The sequence below is a fragment of the Heptranchias perlo genome, chromosome 7 (assembly GCF_035084215.1).
Source record: "Heptranchias perlo isolate sHepPer1 chromosome 7, sHepPer1.hap1, whole genome shotgun sequence".
Classification (NCBI taxonomy): Eukaryota; Metazoa; Chordata; class Chondrichthyes; order Hexanchiformes; family Hexanchidae; genus Heptranchias; species Heptranchias perlo.
Window position 1 is genome coordinate 44,034,542 of NC_090331.1, and position 24,038 is coordinate 44,058,579.

The 24,038-nt window shown below is 44.8% G+C and overlaps 1 protein-coding gene across 2 annotated transcripts in view; it reads left to right on the plus strand.

The window, feature by feature from the left end:
* Positions 1-24,038, plus strand: part of LOC137323664 (coiled-coil domain-containing protein 148-like) — a 105,467-nt gene that overhangs the window by 76,908 nt on the left and 4,521 nt on the right. For both annotated transcript variants that reach the window (XM_067987425.1, XM_067987426.1), the window contains 4 exons: positions 4,386-4,526; positions 8,251-8,369; positions 19,827-19,944; positions 22,852-22,992. In XM_067987425.1, the coding sequence (XP_067843526.1) occupies positions 4,386-4,526; positions 8,251-8,369; positions 19,827-19,944; positions 22,852-22,992 (519 nt within the window). The remainder of the gene's footprint in view (positions 1-4,385; positions 4,527-8,250; positions 8,370-19,826; positions 19,945-22,851; positions 22,993-24,038) is intronic.

The following is a 24,038-nucleotide window of genomic DNA, read 5'->3' on the forward strand; positions in this document are numbered from 1 at the left end:
GAATCGGTACCCTGACAGATCTTTATCAAGGCACCAGACAAATCCTAACCCCTTAACCTTAATTGCTTGTCGAGGAACTGACTGGGGTTTACTGCCCAGCCTACGCCTAAAAATAAATGATGCAGCGATTTCGCTTGCCGAACTGTTGTACATCAACCAATTTGGGTTGTATTTGGCTTTACCTTACCAACCTTCAATTCGGTTACACACAAGCTGCAGAGTGAATGAATTAGCCCTTTCTTGCCAAATATCAAAGAAATCAGACAAGTCGTGTACTGAGAAATTGTTTATTACCTTCAGAATTATAATTGGCAGTATCTAAATCTAAACATTGAGTATGCAAATAATTAGTAGATAGTGTTAACCAACGGAATGAATAACAGAGACCACAAAGGCAGACCAGTAATATCAGTGATTCAGCATTAACCAATTGCTGATATTCAATTTTTGGTTGAGATCAGTATCTGAGATTGATATAAATTGGTGAGATTAATTTAGGATTAGACTTCTTAAATAGCTGCAAATTACCAGCTTAGATAGCAAGTCTATTGGATAGACTAGAGTCTACATGACGGTAGTTAGCAATATTTGCAGAATTTAGACAACCTTATCCTTAGGAGCTGCGTGATTGAGCTGGGTTCTCTTGTCTTTCCTTCTGGGATGCTGGGTGATGAATCTCTTCCTGTAGAGGTGTTATCTGTTCCTCTTGGATCTTCTGCTCCTGTGTAAATCCACCTTACTGTATCTGGACCAACTGGCTTAAATCTCACCTTCCTTGATCACAGGAAAACCTGTACATGCAAGTGACACACTTATGTACGCCTGTAACTGGCCAGTCTAGATCTACAATCTGACTTCTGTAATCCCCCACCCCCCTCTCTCGCTCACCTACTCTCTCTGAAATTAATTTGCCTTTTACAGACACACTCTTCTGTAAAAGACGACTAAAGAACGAGAACTTATAAACTGAAGAACTTACTTTAAAAAAAGCAAGAGCCAGATGAAGATACAGTGTCGAAAGTACCCTCTTATATATCCTTGATTTTCAATGAAACCTCCCCATTCAATTGACCAATCTGAGTGACACATGTGACTAAAGAGTTCACCTCTTTTTGGTGTCAATCATCTCAAACAGCCATGTTACTGCCTCTGATGATTTCAGGTTACTGGAAATGGAGAATCCAGAATGTCAGGTAGCAAATTCACTCCTTTAACTTCCCAGTTTCCTCGTAACAAGGAGCTTTGTATTTTTTTCCAGTTAGGGAGTTGCACACTTATCTGTCTGTGGGCCTGAGGCCTTGATGGCCTATTCTTCTCTAGCCCTATGAGAATGCTTTGTTCTTAAGAGTTCTTAAGAGTATCCACAGTTTCTAGCCCCTTAGTATCCCACAGTTCAATTTGGCTACTGACTGCATTTTGAGGACACGTTTAAGGCAATTTTCAGGGCATGTGCCTAGAATAGAAATATAGGTAGATTTTAGATAGCTCCCATTGATCATAAGGAGACAAGAAGGAGGGAGCTGTATATGTAACAGTTGTTATAAACAGATTAGCATATAGATTCCTGACTGTTGCTTTGCCTTCAACAAGATAGATGTTAAAATATCTACTATAATATAAAATAAATATATATGCAATATTATAATATATTGGCTAATTCATTCTTTAATAAATTTGCTTAGTAGTTTAAAACTAGAATGAGGTCTAATGTGATGTATTGCTTATGGAGGAGTGGGGATAGATCTTGTGGAGTTGTAAGAATAATTCCAGTAGCTTAAAAATAATTGACAGGCCAGATTTTCTGTTTTGTTGTCCAGGGTGCATTATCTAGTGTTTTACCTCAATAGTAAAGTTAGTGAAGACATTCTTGAATGTATAGTTAGTTGGGACTCACCTATGAGAGTGATCTGAGATATTAGAGCCAAAAAAAAATCTAACGTATAGAAGATAGGGTACGATAGTGAAATGGTTATATTACTGGACTCTTGAGGGCAATTAGGGATGGGCAATAAATGCTGGCCTCGCCAGCGACGCCCACATCCCGTGAACAAATAAAAAAAAACTAGTAATCCAGAGGCTTCTCCGGACAGGCTGTCTCAGACCTCTGCATCCTCCTTGAAGAAGTAACAATTCTTTGAAGAAGTAACAGAAAGAGTAGACAAGGGTAATGCAGTAGATGGTACATGTTTGGATTTTCAAAAGGCCTTCGATAAGGTAGACTCATGACTAAGGTCGGAGCATGTGGAGTCAGGGGACAGGTAGCAGAATGGATAGGAAGCTGGCTACAAACAGAAAAGAGAGTAGGAGTTAAGGGTAGCTACCCTCAGACTGTCAAAAGGTGGGAAGTGGTGTTCCACTGTTGTTCACAATTCACATTAACAATTTGGGCTCAGGAATCGGAAGAACAATTTCAAAATTTGTGGACGACATCAAATTGGAGGGTATTGTTAATACAAAGGATGAATGCGTCAAAATGCAAGAAGACATTAATAAATGGTGTATTTGGCAAATGACTTTCAATATAGATATGTAAGAGGTGGTGCATTTTGGTAGGAAAAATAAGGAGGCCCTGTACTGCTTGGATAATAAGAGTCTAAGTGGGCTAGAGGAGCAAAGGGATCTAGGGGTACAGATACACAAATCACTAAAAGTAGCGATGCAGGTAAATAAGGCTATAAAAAAGACAATCCAAGCACTGGGGTTCATTTCTAGAGGGATAGAATTGACAAGCAGAGAAGTTATGTTAAACTTGTACAGAACCTTGGTTAGACCAAACTTGGAGTACTGTACACAATTATAAAAGATATAGAGGCATTGGAGAACATGCAAAAAAGATTCACAAGGGTGATACCAGAACTGAGAGGCTATACTTATCAGTAAAGGCTGAACAGTCCAGGACTCTTTTCTCTAGAAAAGAGAAGGCTGAGGGGTGACCTGATAGAGGTCTTTAAGAATACGAAGGGGTTTGATAGGGAAGATGTAAAGAAAATGTTTCCATTTGTGGGGGTGTCCAAAACTAGAGGTCATAAATGTAACATAATCACTAATAAATCCAATAGGGAATTCAGGAGAAGCGTCTTTACCCAAAGAGTAGCAAGAAGGTGGAACGCGCCATCACAAGGAGTAGTTGAGGCAAGTAGCATAGAAACATTTAAGGGGAGACTAGATAAGCCCATGAGGGAGAAAGGAGTAGAAGGTTATACCTTCTAGAGTGAGATGAAGGTTATACCTTCTAGGGTGAGATGAAGGTTATACCTTCTAGGGTGAGATGGAGCATAAATGCTGGCATAGACCAGTCGGGCCGAATGGCCTATTTCTGTGCTGTAGACTTGATGTAACTCCTGCAACAGGATCTGCTGCCTACTGGACCTGGGGTGTATGCTTTGCTAGTGGCTCTCAAAGTCACCATAGCCCTTAACTTCTTTGCCACTGGCTCCTTTCAGTCTGCTGTAGCAAACATCAACTGCATCTCCCAGGCTGGAGTACACAACTGCATAAAGCAGGTCACCAATGCCCTGTTCACCAAGGCTGAGCAGCACATCACCTTCCTCCTTGATTTCAGCAGTCAACAAGACAGAGCTCAGGGATTTGCAGCAGTGGTTTGCCTAGTGCCAGAAAACTATGGGTATAATGTTTGCTTTGGGTGCTGGCGGAAAACTGGTGGTTACAGATCGGCCGCCTGTTACACACCCTGCCTGATCTTCTTTTCCATTAACTTCAATGGAAAGGAAAATTGGATGGAGTGTACAACGGGTGGCCGGTCCGCAATGGGCAGTTTTCCGCCTGCACTCAAATTAAATATTACCCCTCTCTATCTCTCTGACTCTGTTTGTCTTTCTGTTCAGCTTTGTCACATACACGCACACAATATAGGAGATTATAGATGCTAATGACAGGAATACAGATAACTAATTAACTCATTAGAGATTGGAAAAATGATTTGCTACTCTTCGGAATAAATGATGATAATGTGCCCCCATCCCAGCCCGGTTGAGATCAGGTAAGAGCACAGACCCAAGGATTGAAACCCAGGACCCTCCTGGTCTGAATGGTTCAATAGCACGGAACACATTTACCCACTGAATCATCAGGCGACCTATTTGGAAATACTCATTTTGGAAATCACAAAACCTATAATCATATGATTTTGAAACATGGAGAATTGAAATTCCTCAAATCATACGTGAACCTGGGATTTACCCGTGATGTGGTGATTGCAGGTTTACTAGGCTCTGGATTTAACAAAATAAAAATGTTTTTGATTATTGAGATTCATAGGTTTGTTTAGTTGTTCAATGATTTTACATAGGGTGCAAATTTTGACTGTCCATAAGCGTCAGTTTTGCTTTATAATGTCATTAACAGAACTGCACTTCTCTCTTTAGGTTCAGCAATTGCGTTTGCATCAAGAGGAAATGGCTAGACTGGAAGCTGTTATTGCTGCCCAGAAAAGAGAGAGAGAAATAGAGCAACAGAGAAAAGAAAGAGAAAAGGAAATATGCCGTAGAGCCACGGATAAAGAAAAAGTAAGGAGATCTGTATTTTGCAAATAGTTGACTTTGGCAGTTCCCCACCCCACCCCCTTCCTCCCATTCTTGTAATTAATTGCAGTAAAATTATAAAAATGCTGATTTGAATGTGATTCTTCACATAGTTCTTGGTGTAGCATCTCCAAAGCGACTGAAACAATTACAGCATATATTAGCCACTGAGGGATTGTCCTTCAGCCCTCAGTTGCAGTGACCAAAGCATGACTTTCAGATAATACTGTATTAGCAGCTTGTTGAGCATAATGACATCACATAAGAACATAGGAACAGAAGTAGGCCATTCAGCCCCTCAAGCGTGTTCTGCCATTCAATGAGATCATGGTTGATCTGTATCCTAACTCCATCCACCCGCCTTGGCTCTATACCCTTTAACACCCTTGACTAGCAAAAATCTATCGATCTCAGTTTTAAAATTATTAGTTGAGCTACCATCTACTGCTTTTTGTGGGAGAGAGTGCCACACTTCTGCAACCCTTTACATGAAGAAGTGTTTCCTAACTTCTCTCCTCGATGGCCTGGCTTTGATTTTAAGGTTGTGTCCCTTTGTCCTAGATTTCCCCATCTTCGGAAAAAGTTTCTCTATCTAATCTCAATTCCTTTCAAATCATAAATACCTCAATCAAATCCAAATGCAGGGATCTGTCTCGGGGCCTCAATTATTCACAATATTTATTAACGACTTAGATGAAGGCATAGAAAGTCTCATATCTCAGTTTGCCGATGACACAAAGATTGGTGGCATTGTAAGCAGTGTAGATGAAAACATAAAATTACAAAGCAATATTGATAGATTAGGTGAATGGGCAAAATGTGGCAAATGGAATTCAATGTAGACAAATGTGAGGTCATCCACTTTGGATCAAAAAAGGATAGAACAGGGTACTTTCTAAATGGTAAAAAGTTAAAAACAGTGGATGTCCAAAGGGACTTAGGGGTTCAGGTACGTAGATCATTGAAGTGTCATGAACAGGTGCAGAAAATAATCAAGAAGGCTAATGGAATGCTGGCCTTTATGTCTAGAGGACTAGAGTACAAGGGAGCAGAAGTTATGCTGCAGCTATACAAAACCCTGGTTAGACCGCACCTGGAGTACTGTGAGCAGTTCTGGGCACCGCACCTTCGGAAGGACATATTGGCTTTGGAGGGAGTGCAGTGTAGGTTTACGAGAATGATACCCGGACTTCAAGGGTTAAGTTACGAGGAGAGATTACACAAATTGGGGTTGTATTCTGTAGAGTTTCGAAGGTTAAGGGGTGATCTGATCGAAGTTTATAAGATATTAAGGGGAACAGATAGGGTGGATAGAGAGAAACTATTTCCGCTGGTTGGGGATTCTAGGACTAGGGGGCACAGTCTAAAAATTAGAGCCAGACCTTTCAGGAGTGAGATTAGAAAACATTTCTACACCCAAAGGGTGGTAGAAGTTTGGAACTCTCTTCCGCAAACGGCAATTGATACTAGCTCAATTGCAAAATTTAAATTTGAGATAGATAGCTTTTTGGCAACCAAAGGTATTAAGGGATATGGGCCAAAGGCGGGTATATGGAGTTAGATCACAGATCAGCCATGATCTTATCAAATGGCAGGGCAGGCACGAGGGGCTGAATGGCCTACTCCTGTTCCTATGTAAATCATCCCTTAACCTTCTGTATTCCAAGGAATACAAGCCTAGTTTATGTAATCTCTCCTCATAATCTAACACCTGGAGCCCTGGTAACATTCTGGTGAATCTGTGCTGCACTCCTTCCAAGGCCAATATATCCTTTCTCTGGTGCCCAGAACTGTACACAGTACTCCAGATGTGGTCTAACCAGGTCTTTAGCAAAACTTCCTCCCCTTTACATTCTAGCCCTCTTGTTATAAAGGCTAATCTGCTACCCTGGGCTGTTACATTTAAAATAATGGAACTAGTAATTTAATGTTAGGAGTTTTTATTGGAAGTTTTTTTTTACAGGCATAGCAATTGCAACAGTGATTGATTTCTACTACTTGCTTCAAAATTGCTATAGTACATTAAGTATCTGGTAGCCCAGTTTGAAGAAATGCTTCTTTTAGTCAAAGTACTGTCCTTTGAATCACTTATTTATTCCAAACTCTTTTTAAAAAAAAATTGTGGTGATTGGAACATTTTATATGCTTCATTATTAAAAATGTGCTATCTTTATGAAAAAAATGTTTTGCAATTTTTATCTTTTGAGGAGGGAGAAGTGGTAGATGTACTACCAGCAATGTAACAAAAAAGTACCTGGAAAATTACCTTATGTATTTTTCTGGTGTTTAGCCATCCAATTATTTTCACAGGACAACTCTGTTTTAGTTACCATTCTAAAGACAGTGGGAAAGTCACTTACCACTACAATGCATTATTGTTTGCGTTTGACTGTGGAAAGCTACAAAAGCACTTCCTGAGTACAGCTCTGAACAATACCTGATGGTTTCAATAAATGAAATCTTAATTACTTGTGGAGTTTCCTGTCAGTGTTGCTCTAGGCTTTTCCTGTGAATCGTTGAACATCTGTCATGTCAGGAGATCATGCTGAAAATGTACTTTGACTAAAATTAAATTATTGCCAATAGCACTAAAGTCTGTGCCATTATTGCATATTTCATATGCATTTATAAAGGAAGGCAAATTATAAATATAAGTTGACTGACTAACTCACGTTAGCTAAGATTTGTGACAATTATTTGGTTCTTGTGATTGCCGCATCATTGGTGTCAAGTGCCGTTAAGTTTGAGTATGGGACTCAAATTTCTTAAACTGTAAAGTGGTGGGCAGAGCTTATTAAAGGCGCTATATAAATGCAAGTTGTTGTAGTTGTATCTGTTAAATTAAACAAGCTGATTCATTTAAAGATAGACATGAAAGTAAACCTACCTAATAACAAACCAGGAGACAGGAAGTTAAAATTACGATTGTATCCCCTTGAGTGTTCACTGCCTTCTTCAAGTGCTTATTGATCCTTGCCCCTCCCACTCTAATGCTCACCGGCCTCCCAAATGCTCACTGACCCCAGACCCTTCCTACCGCCTACTCACTTGTACCAGCCCCACCCCCACCCCAATTAATCCCCAGCTTCAACATACCAATTGTTCACTACTTCCCAATGCCCCCTGCCCTATGAGTTCTCATTGGCCTTAGTGCCCCCATGTTTCCAAACCCCATCTCTTTCCAAGTCCTTGCAAGCCCCAGACCCCCCCTCCTGAATATTTCTCTGCCCCAATCTCAAATCTTTGCCCTACTAAATTCTCATCCCCAGCTCCCCAAGTACCCCATTCAAGTGACAATTTTGCATTTGTGAGCCGAAACACTGGGTGTCGGCAAGCTATTCGACAGTGGTAGATGGGAGACAATACAGCCAAGCCCAGTCTGCTCTTCACCCATCACCTACAAATGTGCACTTCACTGTAGAGGTAACTATATAGCAATCAGGAATGGTAAACCTGGTTTCTTTTTTCTGTTTGGTCACGTAAGCGTCTAAAGCCCATTACAGCTCAGCTCATACATGTAATGTTCCTGGTCCGTATAGTTCTGTATGACACCTCATGATGCATTTACCCACTGAACGATCGAGGAGCAATCCAAAAACATCTTTGATAAACTCATGAACTTTTGTTTTTTTAAAAAGGAATTTTATCCCATAATTTTTCATTTTACTTCACTTCACTAAAACTAAAAGATTCATCTCTTTGTCTTTAGATAAAGCAACACTATGCTGAGAAGCAACGTAGGAGGAAAGAGTTAGAACGAAGATACCAACAGCGACTTGAAGAACTGAAAAATGAAATGGCAGAGCAAGCTGAAAAGGACAGGAAGCGGTAAGGATGAAATGCCAGTTCTACAGTTAAATGTTCCCTTCTACCATCTATTGCCTTTGCATTTCAAGACTTTTTTTCTCTGTCGTGAGCAACAACACACCAAAATTCAAATATATCTGCAGCACTGCACATACACCATGGGCTCGATTTTGGGATCGTGTTTCCGGCGGGTTCCCAGCGGGGCAGCCCCGAAAATCCCGATATCCGGTCACGTGACCGGATCGCGACGAAATCCCGGCCACTTCAGGGTACCGCGCTGATGTGCGGGGCTGCGCGCGCAAGCCCCGCTGGTGGGAATCCCGCAGGCAATTAAAGCCAGCGGGGTTCCACTTGAGAGTACTTACCTTGCTCGTTGTGGTCAGTTAATGAGCTGAAGCAGCTGTCAAAAGAGGAAGTGTGGGATTTTAGGTTCAAGGCAGTGAGTTTCCCACACTGGGGGAAACAGTCCCTCCTCAACCAGGCGTGTTGCAGCCAGCAGCCTGTGGCAGGTGCCAAGGTGCGCTCCACGGGGGAGAGCCCTCACCCACGCAGGAGGCCACCGCGTCACATAGGGCAACCCCTGCCCTCCACCACCCCCCGCCAAGCCAGAGGACAGACCGACACGAAACCGCAGCCCCAGTCCGAGGACCCACCCACCTACCCTGCACAACCCCTCAGACCAACACCTGCCAGATGGGTGGTGCATTGACATCGTCGGAGGACGAACAGGATGACCAGCCCCAGCAGCCTCGCAGTCCACGCCGTCCGCCTCGGAGACGTGGGGCCCCCCAACACGGTGCTGCGGCACACCCACCTGCACAGCAGGAGGGAGGGCAACCGCAGAGAGAGATGCGTCGCAGGAGGCACTACCCTCCACACAGGGTGTACAGAGCGAGGCTCAGCTTCATGGACCTCTCCGAGGAGCAGTGCATACGTCGGCTCAGAGTCAATCGCCAGGTAGTCGCCGACATCTGCAGCCTCCTTAACGACGAGCTGCTCCCTGATGGACCAAGCAGCATCTTCCTACCTGTCGCCGTCAAAGTCACCACTGCCCTCAACTTCTTCGCCTCCGGATCCTTCCAGGGTGCCACCGGGGATATCACCGGGGTCTGTCAGTCGTCTGCACACAAGTGCATAAGGCAGGTTACCGATGGGTTGTTCCACAGGGCCTCGCACTACATCAACTTCGCCATGGACGAGCGCAGCCAGATGGAGAGGGCGGTTGGATTCCATGCCATGGCCGGCTTCCCACGGGTGCAGGGTGTAATCGACTGCACCCACATCGCAATACGGGCACCTCCGCATGAGCCAGGGCTGTTCATCAACAGGAAGGGGTATCACTCCATGAACGCCCAGCTCATCTGTGACCACCGCCAGAGATTTCTACACGTGTGCGCCAGATACCCTGGCAGCTGCCACGATGCCTTCGTCCTCAGGGAGTCCGCCGTCCCGCCCATCCTGCAGGCACCCAACGCCGGCAACGGCTGGCTCCTCGGCGACAAGGGGTATCCCCTACACACGTGGCTCATGACACCTCTGAGGAACCCCATCACCGAGCCGGAGCGTCGGTACAATGACAGCCACACTGCTACCAGGTCTACAATTGAGCAGACCATAGGGCTTCTCAAGATGCGCTTCAGGTGCCTTGATCGTTCTGGGGGAGCGCTCCAATACACACCATTCAGAGTGGGACGAATCATAGTTGTCTGCTGTGCCCTGCACAACATGGCCCAACAGAGGGGGGTGCCGCTGGAGGAGGCCCCATCCACACCCGCCACCCACATTGAGGAAGGCGAGGGCGAGGAGGCGGAGGAGGAGGAGGCGGAGGAGGAGGAGGCGGAGGAGGAGGACGCGCCAGAGGATGTTGGACGACCCATGCGCCGAGCCGCGACTCACCGGGATGGTCGCCGGGCCAGGGAAGCACTCATACGTCAACGGTTCTCCTAGAGTCAGACACTGCGAGGCGCTCGCATCTCCTCACCTGCACATGCGAGCGGCCATACTAGCCCCCTCCACTGAAGAGTGCTGCCAGTAATCCGGCACCCACAGCAGTGTGCCCAATGGGTGGCAGCAGGTGTTCGCCGTCATGATGGCCTCCACGGAACGCACCTATTGCACAAGCCGCGGAAGAATGGACGAGAGGTGGCAGGAGTGGTGAGAATAGAGTATTTAATATCTCGAATGTGACATTATATAAAAAAAAAAGTACAAATTAATAAACACCCTGGTGTATTCCCTTTGTGATTATAAGGCCTTTGCAATTCTTTTCCGGGAACCCCTACGTGGTGCTACCCCTGTGGCTCCAGCAGAGGTAGTGGCAGGTTGCTCGTGTTCTTGCCTTGACCGGGTAGATGCTTTTGGCGGACGGCCCCTGGGTTTCGGTGCCCGTGACGGCACCTCCACAGACTGCTCCTCCTGCACCGGGGCAGGGGCAGACTCGGCCACCTGGAGAGGAGGCACCATTGCGGGTACTGGTTGAGAGGTGGGCGACGGGTGGGACGTGGGGCGCCTTGAGAAGCGTCCCCGCTTCCATGTCCCCGGTCACCATCATCCCTCTCTTGGCCTCGGCCCACATCACCCCTTCCACCCTGCTGGACGGCAGTTTGGATGGCATGTGTGAGGCCTTGCAAGGCCACCCCTAGTGTATCCCTCAGCCTGTTGATGGCGTCGGAATGTTGCTCACCCTGAATCCGTACAGACGTTGTCAGGGCCTGCATGGACTCGATCTGGAGCTGTGCGTGACGCTCGAGGGAGGCCAGCCTGTCCTCCACCGCAGACAGTCCCGCACCTACCCGTGACACTGTGTCGCCGGTACCCTCCTGTGCCTGCGCCACCAATGCCCACATGCAGGAGTTGGACTCCTCCATCGCCTGCGCTATTGTGGACAATGCGCGCGGCACCTCTCCCAGTACCTCAGCAATTAGCTGGTGCCCCTCGACGACTCTCCTTTTCACCGGTGGCCCCCTGGGTTCAGCATCTGGGTCCGGCTGAGCAGAGCCTGGAGATGAGTGCTCCCTCCGTCGCGGACCCTCCGCGGCTGCCCCTGCCACCAGGGTCTGCTCATGCTCACTCGTGCGCGGTGACTCACCAAGTGCTACCCCAACTAGTTGGCGAGGGGGACCCACCGAGGTGCGTGTCTCTGCGCTGGTGGATGGTTGGCTCTGATGTGACGATGCACCCTCAGAGACCGCCATGTCCTCTGAGGAATCGCCCTCCACGATCGCTTCACACAAAGACGGCCCTGCAAGAGAACAGAGGGCACTTTGAGGCATGTGGACCAACTTGACAGTGCGCCTGATGGCAGGTGATGATACGGTAACTCGCGATCATGGGTGTTGAGTGTCAGCTTTCCCTTACCGGCCGTTTCGGCAGCGACACACTCGCCATCGGCCACCGACAGGCAATGTCGCGTGCGGGCGAGGTCAAGCGCCTCCACCTCGGCGTCGGTGAGCTCCACCACTTGCGGCGGCCCACCTCCGGTGCGTGCCCTTTCCCTATTGTTCTTGCTTCTCTTCTCCTGTGAAGGCAAAACACAGATGTGTGAGTGGGTGCGTATTGCATCGTGAGACGCATCGAGCATCGGTGTGGTTGGGTTGAGCGTGGCGCGGATGGATGGGAGGATGCGTGGGCCACGTGCCCATCCCATTGCATGGAGATTGGGGTGTGTGGTAGTGTTCGGGTGGGGTCAGGGACGGTGGGTACTTGCGTGCACGGCGAGGATGGTGAATGAGTGGCTGTGAGGATTGCTGATGGAGCGCAGTGGTGGCTGTGCAGGAGGGGTTGTGATCTGTTTGGCGTGATGGTGGGGACGGGATGTGGGAGGGTGCGTTGGTGTACTCACCTTGCCAGACCTAGTCAGGTCATTGAAGCGCTTACGGCACTGCTCCCAAGTCCTTGGGGTGTTGCCCCTGCTGCTCACCTCCGCCGCCACCTCTGCCCATGCCTTCCTGGTGGCGGCGGCAGGGAACTTGCGTCCATCTTCTGGGAAGAGCGTTTCCCTCCTCCTCCTCACGCCCTCCAGCATCAGCTGCAGTGCCAGGTCTGAAAAACGGGGCGCAGCCTTTCCCCTTTGCTGAGCCATCGTCTCAAACCTCTTGCTTGCAGCAGGAGGGGCTTTGGGAGACTGCCCCTTTAAGTGGAGCTCCTACATCGCGTCGACGGTACTGCGCATGCGCAGCCGGCCGGCACGCAGCTGGGGAGCGGAGAACCCGGAAGCAGGGCTTAATCAGGTCAATTATCCCGCGATCGCGTGGGGGACGCACACGATTAGCCGTCCGCGTTTTCCACGCTCCCGGAGGACCACCCGTTGGGAACCCGCAGGCCTGCTAAATTCGAGCCCCATGTTTCTCATTGTGGATGTGATTGATTGGCATTTTCTCCCTTTAGTGGTACTACACTGCAAAGGATGGAGTGAAAGTGTTTATTTTTCTCACCAATTTTCAATGCAATGTGGTAATGTATTTCAAGCAGGAGAAGATTATTAGTCTATTTAGCCTTCCTATCCAAGTATGCCCTTTCTTTCCTGTCAGATATCTCTACATAATTAAATAATCATTTCCCCTTAGATGTTAGCAACTTGTCTTATGAATTCCCTTACAGTTTTATGTTCAGCCACCTGCACTGACAAATTGCTCTGTTTTCTTGCCCTTCTACAGGCTCCAGAACCTTCTTTGGAGATTAAATAGAAAGTAAAATGGGCGGGTTGTAAAACGAACAGCCGATCTGATCGAGTCAGTTTCCTGCTGGGTGGGTTAGGTTAAAATTACCCCTCAAATCGAGGACTTTCTTGATATTTATGACTCAGCTATTCATTGGAAAACTCACTGAGCTATTAGGGAAGCCATAAGAAATCAGTTTTCATGAGGTATTAGGATGCTGGTATAAAAAATATAAATGTTATGCTATTAAAGTGGCTGGTGTTCTTTTGAGGTTGGACTAACTTAAATAGTTGGACAGGGTAAAGGAAGCTTTACTTTGAGTTCTCAAAGTTATATTTCCTACCACTTGATGAGAATCAAAATTTGCTTTTGGTGGAAAAAGTGAGAGAGAACCAATGGAATGTGGAAGAGGTAGGTAAATGTGTACAGGAAATGGAGGTTTTACAATGTGTGCAGGACTCCTTTCTTACCCAGTATGTAAAAAGCCCAACAAGAGAGGAAGCACTGCTGGATCTAGTAATGGGAAATGAACCAGAACAGATAAGAGAAGTAAGCATAGGGGAACATCTAGGCAATAGCGATCACAACACAATAAGGTTTAAGCTAAAGATTGAGAAGGACATAGGTAAGACAAAGATCAAAGTAATAAATTGGGAGAAAGATGATTTTCAGAGGTTGAGAATGGAACTAGGGAAAATAAACTGGAAAAATTTACTAATAACAAAGAAATAGAACAGCAGTGGGAAACATTTAAAACGGTGATCAATAGAGTCCAGGAGAAATATGTCCCACTCAAAAGCAAGAACAAACTAGCCAGTAATTATAAACCATGAATGAATAAAGAAATAAGGGCAAAATTGAAGCTAAAGAAAAAGGCATATACTAAGTACATAGACAACAAATGAGAAGATGACAAAAGGGAATATGAAAAGGTAGGAAAGAAGTTAAAAAAAACAATTAGGAAGGCAAAGAGAAACTACAAAATTAAATTATCAAGGAATATAAAAAGAAATAGTAAAGCATTCTTCAGATACATAAGTAACAAAAGAGAAATCAGGATAGGGATAGGGCCGCTAAGGGATACACACGATAAACTCACATGTAATGACAGTGAAATGGCAGAAATATTAAATAATGACTTTGCCTCAGTATTTATCAGGGAGACTAGCATGGTGGGCATGACATTAGAAGAAGAGATCAAAAAAAATATAAAGACATTTAAGATAGAAAGGGGGAAGATAATTGATAAACTAATCAAACTTAGAGTGGATAAAACCCCTGGTTCGGATGGATTGTATCCGCACATATTAAAAGAAGGTAGAGAAGAGATAGCAGAGGCACTATTAGATATATATAAAAATTAATTAGAAAAGGAAATAGTGCCAGAGGACTGGAGCACAGCTAATGTGATTCCTATACTTAAAAAGGGAGATAGAACCAATCCAGGGAACTATATACCAATTAGCTTAACGTCGGTGGAAGGAAAGATAATGGAATCCTTACTCAAAAATGTAATAGAAAAACATCTAGAAACCAAAAATATAATAAAGAATAGACAGCATGAATTTCAAAAGGGGTCATGTTTGACTAACCTTGTGGAATTCTTTGAAGAAGTAACAGAAAGGGGAGACAAGAGTAATGCAGTGGATGTATTATATTTGGATTTTCAAAAGGCTTTCGATAAGGTGCCACATAGTAGATTCATGACTAAGGTCAGAGCATGTGGAGTCAGGGTACAAGTAACAGAATGGATAGCAAGCTGGCTACAAAACAGAAAACAGAGAGTAGGGGTTAAAGGTAGTTACTCCGACTGGCAAAAGATGAATGTAAGGAATCTTACAACACCAGGTTATAGTCCAACAGTTTTATTTGAAAATCACAAGCTTTCGGAGCTTACCTCCTTCGTCAGGTGAGTGAGCGAAGGAGGTAAGCTCCGAAAGCTTGTGATTTTCAAATAAAACTGTTGGACTATAACCTGGTGTTGTAAGATTCCTTACATTTGTCCACCCCAGTCCATCACCGGCATCTCCACATCATGGCAAAAGATGGGAAGTGGTGTTCCACAAGGATCAGTGCTGGGACCACTGTTGTTCACCATTTACATGAACAATTTGGGAATCGGAAGTACAATTTCAAAATTTGTGGACCACACCAAATTGGGAGGTACAGTTAATATTGAGGGGGACTGCAACAAAATACAGGAAGACAATAAACTTGCAGAATGGGCGTGTGATTGTCAAATGAATTCAATATAGATAAATGTGAGGTATTACGTTTTGGTAGGAAGAATGAGGGGGCCACATACTGATTGGATAATAAGAGTCTAAATGGGGTAGAAGAGCAGAGGGATCTGGGGGTACAGATACACAACTCACTAAAAGTAGCGATGCAGGTTAATAAAGCCATTAAAAAAGGGAAACAAAGCACTGGGGTTCATTTCTAGAGGGATAGAATTGAAAAGCAGACAAGTTATGTTAAACTTGTATAGAACCTTGGTTATACCACAATTGGAGTACTTTGAACAGTTCTGGTCCCCATATTATAAAAAGGATATAGAACCACTGGAGAAGGTGCAAAAAAGATTTACTAGGATGATACCAGAACTGAGGGGTTATACCTATTAGGAAAGATTGAGCAGGCTGGGGCCCTTTTCTCTTGAAAAGAGAAGACTGAGGGGTGATCTGATAGAGGTCTTTAAGATTATGAAATGGTTTGATAGGGTAGACATAGAGAAGCTGTTTCTACTTGCAGGGGAGACCAGAACTGGGGACCATAAATATAAGATAATCACCAATAAATCCAATAGGGAATTCAGGAGAAACTTCTTCACCCAGAGAGTGGCTAGAATGTGGAACTCATTACCACAAGGTGTGGTTGAGGCGACTAGCATAGATGCATTTAAGGGAAAGCCAGATAAACAGATGAGGGCAAAAGGAATAGAAGGATATGTTGATAGGGTTAGATGAAGTAGGGAGGGAGGAGGCTCGTGTGCTATAGACTTGATGTAACTCGATGTAATTCTATGTGTAAGAGGGAGTGAGATATGTTGGGGAGTGAGTGATGGATGTGTGAAAGGTGAAAAAGACTGAGGAACAGGTGGACTTCTCTGTTTTTGATATGTTTTTGTTTCACTACAGTTTTTTTTTGATGCCTTTGTGTATACGTACAGTAATTTATTTTGATACATCTTACTGACATCAAATCATTGCTGAAGCAAGCAAATGCAAGACAATTGGGATGGCAATAGCTAATAGTGGTATTAAATGCTTGAAGTTCAAAATGGAGCTATTATTGTAATTTTTTTCATCGTCCTGAGACCGTATTTGCTGGTTTGCCATTTTTATAATCTTCCTTGTTACAGTGGTATGATCTGTAGAAGTCCTAATGAAGGTACATTTTATAAGTTCTTTTTCAGAATGTACGTTTTTCTATTGTCAGTGGATAGTATTTACTGTCAAAAGTTTTCTAGTTTATTATATATATATACATATAATATAGTTTTGATTTCACTTTAAAAAAGGAATTCAACTTTATATAAAAGAAGGTAAGTTGGAGAGGTTACTGAGAGGAGCGACAAGAATGACCCCAGTTGCAAAGGGAATGATTAAAGAAGCTTAAGCTCTACAGAGACAAGGTTAAGGGTTCCTCATCATGGTATATAAGGACAAATACAGCAAGGCTCTTTACTGTAGCAAAGCCTTGCTAGACTGGAGCACTAGTTGGAGATAGGATTATAAACTTATAAATTCAATTGTCTGACCTATGCTCCTATCTAGCAAGACTCCACTCCAGGAGCACACCTCATTGAATTTTTCCCTTAAAGTATTAAATAATATAGTGAGGTGAACCCAGAATATTACTCCAACATAACTGAAGCCAGCATGACGAAGCAAAATAAATTTAAATTACAGCATATAATAGGAAAAAGTGGGCATGAAATTCCTGGGCCCTTGCTCCAATATCGGAATTGAGGCAGGGCAGGACTTCCAGCTGCCAGTCTGCCATGTCCCTGACTGTCCCAAAATGCATATGGGTGCTCATGCCATTTTCAGTGCTACTGGGGCACCTGCTCGAGGGGAAGGAATGTTGGAGTGGAATTTTTGCAACGTTAGTGGGGTTAGCTATACCAGCTGGAGACACTTAGAACTGGAGATACTTTCAAAATTTCAAAGGTGCCACTTTCCCAACAGCAATCAATTACTTTGTGAAAAACCAGCATTTGAAACACCTGTGGGCCCCACTTCCGCCAGAATCTTGTCCTGGCATGCCAGTACACCTGCATCATTCAGGTGGACTTGGCCTGGACGCAACTGAGGTGGAACTGGCAGGATTTCTAGTGGATAGCTTCAAGCCGCCAGTCCCACCTCTTCTGGTGACATTTGAGGAGGGGTGGGTGCAAGAAGCAAAAATGGATTGCAAAATAAAGGGTGGAGATGAAAAGAGTACATCTGGCTAACATTAGTGTTTCTATCACGAAGAGGGAAAGAACCAAAAATGTTTGACTGCTAATTCATACATCATCTGCATTCATGCCAACTATCCACTTGGGGGTGGAAAACACCTGATTTCAAGTTCCACAAAGTTGCCTCAAGAGCTACCATGGCTTACCTCTCCTGTACAAACAGTGAAACATCATGCAAGTGCAGAAGCGATAAGCCACGGGGCATCTTCGAGGAGCCTGAAATCAGATGTTTTCCAGCCTGAAAAGGCTGAATGCTCATGTAAAAGGCACACTGTTAGCATGTATGATTCATCCTGCAACCACTGTAGCAGGTACGACAACTTCAGGGACACATTGTTTGAAAGTGGCAACAGGATGTCAGGTAGTTCTTTGGAGACCAGCACTACCCATTGCAGCCATGGCTCCTGACATCAATTTGGAACCCCTACAGCTGAGTAAGAATATAATGAAGCCTCTGTCACTATCAAATTAAGCGGAACACACCATAGGAATGTGCAAACAACAGTTCTGCTGCTTGGACTACTTTGGCATTACGCTGCTCAACAGTCTAGCCAAAGTGTCCAAGATTAGCATCATCTGCTGCATAATTACGCTGTACAAAGAGGGATTAACATGCAGATGAAGAATGAGGAGGCTAGAGTAGCAGCCCCACAGGAAGAGGACAATGAAGAAGGAGGCTGAGTTGTAAATCTGTGATATCCAGGCAGGGCAGGTGACTATAAGCGCAGTCATCAACAATAAGAAATACCAACCCCCACATGGCTGCTTCCTGAAAACACATTGCCGGTTCTCATGATCACCTGGTAGGTCGCCCAACCTTTCCCCACTTATAAGCTCTTCCCACAAACAGGATTGAATCATTAAAGAAAGGGGAAAATAAAGTATAAACATTTATTTCAGTGTCTATTTCCTACACTGTTGCTCCCTCTTTGTGACTGTGTAAGATGTGCTAGATCTACTTCTTAACCTTAAACTCTGACAAAGTGGTCTCTGAGTAGAGAAGCAACTGTAATAGCAAGAGGAGATGGGGTGCTGCAAGTCTTCTGGGATAGTTGTGTGCAAATGTCCCTGCAACGGCTGGAGGCACATGAAATAAAGCTGTGCCTGACAGCGCCTGCGCACTCTCAGGCACTAGTTCACTCCTTGGTAGGGCCAAATTGCAGTGGGAGAATGTGCAATCACCTTGAGAGGAAGCCACATCATTGGACCTTTCTACAGGCATGCCACTGGTGCTGGGCTGTATTAAAATAAACTGTAGAATTTCTGCATTGTTGTTAAAATCTGCCATCACTTTTTTTTTCCAAACAATCTTTTGGTCTTCTCAATCCAGCAGAGACAAATTCCTGTAAGTGAATGTCCAATATCTCAATGGCAGCAGTCATAGTATCTGTGAGAGAACATTGTTCTGTACTTGGCTCCTCATTGCTTTGGGCATCCCCTGCAGATGGCCATGAGGGAGTGACTCATTCCATGGTACTCTATATTTGAGAAAATCCCTCTTCAGCACTGCTGTGATGTCCATGGTGCTTTGCCGCACAGATTCTGACAAGTGCTGCATGCTTCTCATGGCAGACACCAAGATTGGACCTAACGCTTTGTGCACTTACATCAAAATGTCTGCAAGCAGGCTCAGTAGGATACTAATCCTTTCCCTATCCTGTGGGGACTTGGCACGGGCTGGCTGCCTGCTCCAATCTGTTGTTTTTCTCTCCTGCCTGCTCCAATTGTTTTCCCACTCTTGTGAATATTGCTTCAGCTGGTGCCCCTTCCTCAACATTATTAATTGACTGCTGCAAGGTGCCAGTAGCTGGACTGATGCTTGATGCAACCAGTGGTGCCACGTGAGAGACTGGGCTGCCCTGTGCCTTGGGCCCCCATCTTAGGAGGATCCTACAGGTAGAGAAAAGGACAGGCAGAACAATGGAAAGAAGAACAGCCCCACCACAAAAAGGAAAATCCAGTTTTAGCCTTTATTAAATGATACAAAGATATCACAGGGTAGAAAAATTGCATTTCTTTGAGGCAAATCTGAATTATCCAACTTTTCAAAGGGGGTGATTATTTAACTTGTTTCTTTTCTCAATGCTTTAGCTCAAAATAAAATCATCTACAATTCAGCCCACTTCAAAACTATTTCTCCATTGAACACTATCATCCACACAGTAGGAAAATAAAAAAAGTAGTTGATTACTGACAAGGGAATCATACCAAACACAAAAGCCTCCTGGGCAGGAGGTTAATAACTATTTGAATGGTTGACATCCTATTTCAATGGCTGGCATAACTGACTCATCTTCAGTGGATTTATTAGCAGGAGACTGTACAAGTGTTAACTATATATTGTATTGTTAATGATAGGGTGAAGTACAGACAGGAGTTGTTGCAGACACATCGTCAAGAAAAGAAAGCATTCATTTTGCAGCAAATGCAAGAGGAAGAGGAACGTCAAAAACATCTTGACGCTTACTGGCAAAAGGTACTGATTTATTTTTTGTAACTGAAATTCTTGACCTCACCATAAGGTCTAGTGCTCTCTTGTTTTTGTAGTTCTTATTTCATACAAATACATAATGGTGATACATATACAACAAAATAGGCAGCCAACTAAGATGTGTGAGACATTGGTTTGTGCATCAGAGCCACAAACCAATGTCTCACACAGACATTAAGGTGCCTAGTTTGATTTTGTTTCTTTAACCATCAATTCACTCAAGAAGCACCATAAGAGTATGTTTTAAAACTAACTAATAGGGGATTGGCAAACCATTGAGAACATGATTTCTCTTTGATGTTAAAACCATTCTTCTTATTCATGCCCAATTAACCCTGTTCCACCCTTTTAAGTCTAATGACTGGCTTTGGGTCTATGCTGCTCATTGGCTTAGTTTGCAAGAAGCATCTATCTTAGTGATGATACAGATATTAGGTCAAATTTCTTTTAGAGGTGAGCTACTTTGGGCAGCTCCATATGACTAGATGATGATGGGGTACAGTTCCTTAAGCATCAGTATTTCTGGTATTTCACTCTTTGTTGATCTTCTCATCTGAGTCTAGACAATGAGTGTTGGCAGGCAAATCAACTTGTTTGGACATCACAGCCAAGCCCAACCTGTCCTCACTTGAGGTCCACACCAGGTCAGGAGTCACTGGATTGCAATCAGGAGTTGGAACCCGAGCTGATTTTTTTTTTCTCTTCATCAGCCAAAGAGGGGAAAGGGAATGGCCAATTGTAGTGGCCTCATTACTAAGCCAGCTGAGTAGACACAGCCCAAAAGAATGATCCTGAATAACTCTGTACCACACCATGGGGTCGATTTTAACTTGACAAAATTGGTGATAATAGCCTCAAAAGGGGGCTGGTAGACTTACCGCCGTGTTAACACAGACGCCACCTTTATAGAGGCCTACCACTGGGCAGCTGAATTGCTTTTCTGTTTCAGGTCCCTTTTAATATGCAAATCGGAATCCTATGATGTACATAGGACTCGCCCCGGGCTCCCCCCCACCCTCCCCCTTACTTCGCTATCACGACCCCACCCTGGACTTAATTTCTGCTGGCTTGAATCCAGTGAGCTGCACTGGACATCTGCTTGGTGTCTGCAGCTTGCCATTTCTATTTAAATGAGGCCTGGGCCTCAAAATGCCTCTGGCCTCTTCACCGTGGGAACAGGTTGGCTGCCAGCATGTTCCACCAGTTGGTTGCCTAAAGGTTAAAGAGGCAGGACCACAGGAATGCATGCAGCAAGACCTGGACAACATCCAGGCTTGGGCTCATAAGTGGCAAGTGCCAGGCAATGACCATCTCCAACAAGAGAGAGTCCAACCACCTCCCCTTGACATTCAACGGCATTATCATCGTCGAATCCCCCACCATCAACATCCTGGGGGTCACCATTGACCAGAAACTTAACTGGACCAGCCACATAAATACTATGGCTGCAAGAGCAGGTCAGAGGCTGGCTATTCTGCAGCGAGTGACTCACCTCCTGACTCCCCAAAGCCTTTCCACCATCTACAAGGCACAAGTCAGTAGTGTGATGGAATACTCTCCATTTGCCTGGATGAGTGCAGCTCCAACAACACTCAAGAAGCTCAACACCATCCAGGACAAAGCAGCCCGCTTGATTGGCACCCCATCCACCACCTTAAACATTCACTCCCTTCACCACCGGCGCACTGTGGCTGCAGTGTGTACCATCCACAGGATGCACTGCAGCAACTCGCCAAGGCTTCTTCGACAGCACCTCCCAAACCCGCGACCTCTACCACCTAGAAGGACAAGGGCAGCAGGCACATGGGAACAACGCCATCTGCACGTTCTCCTCCAAGTCACACACCATCCCGACTTGGAAATATATTGCTGTTCCTTCATCGTCGCTGGGTCAAAATCCTGGAACTCCCTTCCTAACAGCACTGTGGGAGAACCTTCACCATACGGACTGCAGCGGTTCAAGAAGGCGGCTAACCCACCACCTTCTCAAGGGCAATTAGGGATGGGCAATAAATGCTGGCCTTGCCAGCAACGCCCACATCCCATGAATGAATAAAAAAAAATTGGTCCACCGGCCTCATTTGTATGTTACCGGTGAGCTGCGGACGAGAGTTAGGGCTCCAGAGGCAGCTCACCAGTCATGAGGGGCACCAAGATTGACCAGCTGGGACGCCTGCCGAAGGCAGCAGGTAAATCTGGGAGGGACGGTTGAGGCAATCGTGAGGGGGATGAGCGCGGACCGGCAGCGGCTCACAGATTTAATGTGGAACCAGGAGGAACACTCCTGCTCCTCCTGGCTCTAAATTCAGGTAAGTATAATATTTTTTATTTACCTTTATGGTGGCAGCCACTAGTGGTCCCTTTAAAGACCGCTGGTTTGGCCCAGGAACTCTGACCGGAGCATGCGTGGTTCATATTACACTTAGTCGCAATCCAATTTGGCAAAGAGGTCCGACATAGACAATGGACCTAACACCTGTTCAGGCGAGCGCCCAAATACAGGTTGCCTTAACCAATATAGCATGCATTGCACTTCCAGTGTGGATTGAGCGCACGCACCCTGTACGCTATATTGAACTCTTCAGCTCCCATTTCTCGTCTGATAAACATGTGCTGTGCAATCGAATTTCTAGGCCCTGCTGTTTTGAATAGATTTATTCTGTACTATGTATTACATTATTATTCTAGAAAAAAAATGTTTAGAAAGTACTTCAAGGACTTAAATAATATATAATAATATTTAGGAGATACATGATAAATTATATATTTACCACCAAAACAATATTCACTTAAAATTCTTATAAACTTTTGTACAGGTTATATTTATACATTATCTAGCAAATAAATATCGTAGCCACCTAATTGCAACACATGTGCTAATTATTTTCACAGTTTGCTGTTACTGCACAGTTTGATCCTGTCAGGATGATGGGTGACACACAAGCATCAAAAGCACGGATTGGAATTGGGGCACAAGAAGAATTTTTCCTCCAAAAGCCACTATTTAATTTGTCTACGTACACTGATAAACAGGTACAGCACAATTGCATTTCCACCACATAAAATACTACTTGTCAAGGATGTGTTTGTGCTAGATTGATTCCAGGGGCTTCGACTTCGAAAGAAATAACTTGTTCGCAAAATCTTTGTTGTTTTTTTTGCCATCTTTCAGTATTTTTCTGCCAGGTTTTACTCTTTAGATTAATAACAATAACTTCCATTTATATAGACCCTTTAACATAGAAATATGTCCCAAGGTACTTCACAGGGGCATATTAAAAAAAAGTGGACGCTGAACCAAAGAAGGACAAGTGATCCAAAGCTTGTTTAAAGAGGTGGGTTTTAAGGATGGCCTTAAAGGAGGAGAAGGAGATAGAGAAGAGGAGGACTTTAAGGTTCAGAATTCCAGAGTGTGTGAAGTAGGCAGCTGTAAGCACGACCGCCAATGATGGGGTGAAAGGAAGAGGAAAGGAGAGTTCAAAGGCTGGGGGTGGGGGGGGTGGCGGTGGTGGTGCAGGATGGGTGATGCCATAGGGGTTTTAAACATGATGAGAATTTTAAATTTGAGGAATTGGGGGTCCGGGAGCCAATGTAGGTCAACGAGGACAAGGGTAATGGGTAAGCAGGAATTGGTGCAGGATAGGATACTGTCAGCAGAGTATTGGATGAGCAGAAATTTACGGAGAGTGGAGGATGGGAAGTTGGCCAGGAGAGTCTGGAGGTGACAAGACATGTATGAGGGTTTCAACAACAGATAGTTTGGGGTAAGGCAGAGGTGGGCAATATTATGGAGGTCGAACTAGGCAGTCTTTGTGATGCAGATGATATGGGGTTAGAAGCTTAGCTCAGGGGAAAAAGGACCAACGGTCTGGTTCAGCCTGTGATAGTGACTGGAGGGGTGGGAATGGAATTGGCTACAAGCATACTGCTTTGTGGTGGGGCCGAAGACAATGATCAGTCTTCTGACTGTTTAGCCGTTTGCAGTTCATCCAAGGCTGGATATCATATAGGTGCAATGGAGGGGTTGAGAGAGGTGTTGGAGAGGTAGAGCTGGGTAACATGGAAGCTGACTCCATGTT